Source organism: Carassius carassius, chromosome 2 (genome assembly GCF_963082965.1).
Source record: "Carassius carassius chromosome 2, fCarCar2.1, whole genome shotgun sequence".
NCBI classification, from domain to species: Eukaryota; Metazoa; Chordata; class Actinopteri; order Cypriniformes; family Cyprinidae; genus Carassius; species Carassius carassius.
This window is the reverse complement of record NC_081756.1, coordinates 6547710-6549957: the sequence shown is the minus strand read 5'-3', so window position 1 is coordinate 6549957 and position 2248 is coordinate 6547710. Positions and strand designations below refer to the sequence as shown.

The 2248-nt window shown below is 34.7% G+C and overlaps 1 protein-coding gene across 1 annotated transcript; it reads left to right on the top strand.

Annotated features, from left to right (window-relative positions):
* The first annotated feature begins 661 nt into the window (after nt 1-661).
* On the top strand, nt 662-1706 carry LOC132101180 (endonuclease domain-containing 1 protein-like). The gene is made up of 2 exons (XM_059505900.1): nt 662-952; nt 1184-1706. Exons 1-2 carry the CDS (start codon nt 674-676, stop codon nt 1700-1702), a joined length of 798 nt encoding a protein of 265 aa, XP_059361883.1. The 5' UTR covers nt 662-673; the 3' UTR covers nt 1703-1706.
* Nucleotides 1707-2248: the final 542 nt, after the last annotated feature.

The following is a 2248-nucleotide window of genomic DNA, read 5'->3' as shown; positions in this document are numbered from 1 at the left end:
TTGGGATTTCTGGAAATTTAGAGTAACAACCAGCAGACAGTAAGCAATCTGAATCACTGAAATGGAACAGATCTGTGGCAGTTTTTGACCAGGGTTTTCCTGGTATTGGATGTGGTATCATTGGCTCTCTTTGATTATTGCACAGAGGACATTGGGAAACAAACTCTTCAATTTGCATCTAAGTTATAGATCAGAATATGGAAGTGAAACACTTAATGCAATATTTTTATGAGTTCCTGGCTCTTTTGCACAATAGAAGGTTATGAAACATCATGAAAACTGGATGACCTACACAAAAATGAGTTACAAAGAAAACATTTTATAGTGTATAGACATTCGACTTGTTTTACTGTGGGATTGCTTAATCATTGTGTTTTTATGTTATTGCAAAACCACTTAGCTTGAAAGGCTTTTTAAAGATTTACCAGGAGTGATCCATGGTAGAGAGGGACGAAGTGGCAACAAGCTAGTGAAGGTAATATGCAGTAGGTAATATGAATTTTTCACACTGTTAAAACAGTATCCGCTCTTTATTATACAAATGACAAAGAATGATGGATAGCACAAGTCAATTTTTATCTTCTTCCATACAGTATTAAATGTATTTTCTGTTGTTATTTTATTTTATACCATATTATTTTCATTAATTGCTTGCAGTGAAATTTATTTAATCATGATGTTCCTTCATCTGATGATGGTATCAGTCCTCTCTGGTGGTTCAGCTGAAGTTGTGCGTGATTTTCGAGAGAAATGTGCTGATATTTTTGCAAATGGAGCTTCACCAACAATACTTCACGGACATCAGTACAAACAAATTTGCCAAACTTTAAAAAAAAAAGTGTATTATGCCACACTTTATGATACTTACAACAATATTCCGGTCTACTCTGCCTACAAGTTTAACAAAGGCATCCGTTGCGAAAGAAAACACGTATGGAGCATTGACCCTCAAGTAAGAATATTACTCTATGTCCACATGAATGTTTTATCATTTGGTATGTTTTTGAATTAAAACATATTGTTAGCCATAAAATGTAATCATTGGTTTATGATTAAAAGTAAAAAATACACAGATGTTCCTCCATGTAGTTATAATTTTGGTGGCAAGTTTATCTTCCGTAATATGAAATTTCCTTAAGACTTCTTTTAATGTGCATTTTCTTGCTTATAAAAAATATTACAGCTTGATTATCCAGGAGAAGGACCAAATATGGTACCTGACCGTTCCAGACAATCATCGAATCAAGCTGTGAGTGATGATTATAAGCACTCTGTCTATGACAGAGGTCATCTGATGCCAGTCTCCCTGACAAGCTCACGGGATTGTGCTGATGCCTCATTCACTCTCACCAATGTTGCTCCACAAAACCTCTATTTTAACAGAGGTCAATGGAGGATACTAGAAGAAAAAATTGCTAAAGAACTGACCAGGCGATGTCTGACAAAAGAGAACACTGCTTACCTTGTAACAGGGGTGGTACCAGGTAAACGTAAATTAAAAGGAAAGGTGAATGTGCCTAGTCATTTCTGGACTGCATACTGCTGTTTAGACCATAATAAGGAGTGTCAAATCTCAAGAGGATTTATTGGGGAGAACAAGAACACTGCTCCTTACAACATAACAGTGAATAAGTTACAGGGACTTCTGGAAAACCTGTATAAAGTCAGATATTTTCAGTTGTTTAGTACAAAAGCCAACTAAAAGAATTATGATAGTCCTTAAAGAACACTCTTAAAAATAAAAGTTCTTTATTGGCATTTTGGGACAATAAGTAATTTTTTTTCTTCATTTTCCTTCTTGTACTATGTAACAATAATCATATAATCATATAATCAGAATCATCGCTTTACACACAAGGCTGAACTAAGGATGTATGCCAAATGCTTGAACAGACAGAGATATACTGTATATGTAGTTGTGATTTCTGTGTTCTTGTCCTCTTCTCCTCTGACACTTGACTAAGCAACATTAATAAAAGACTCTACATCTCCACCTTGGACTCCCTGTTTCTTCATTCATGATCCAACACATTATAGCAACAAGGTTTGTGATTCTATACAAGTTTTGTTGTGATCAGAATGACCTGAAAAACTGGTAGTGTATAATCATAAGTTGTTTAGTGTATGATGATCAGTTTCTGCATCTATTTACAAAGTCTGCAAAACAATGAGACTTAGTGTTTTCAAATCGGTTCAGAAATCATGCAATGTATTCCAGCCTATAAGTTTATCTTTTCCTGTATTGAAA

Excerpts from the sequence above, each read along its gene's own strand:
- LOC132101180 (XM_059505900.1), top strand. The coding sequence starts at position 674 with ATGATGTTCCTTCATCTGATGATGGTATCAGTCCTCTCTGGTGGTTCA. Across the intron at positions 953-1,183 it reads TATGGAGCATTGACCCTCAA|CTTGATTATCCAGGAGAAGG; the intron begins GTAAGAATATTA and ends AAAATATTACAG.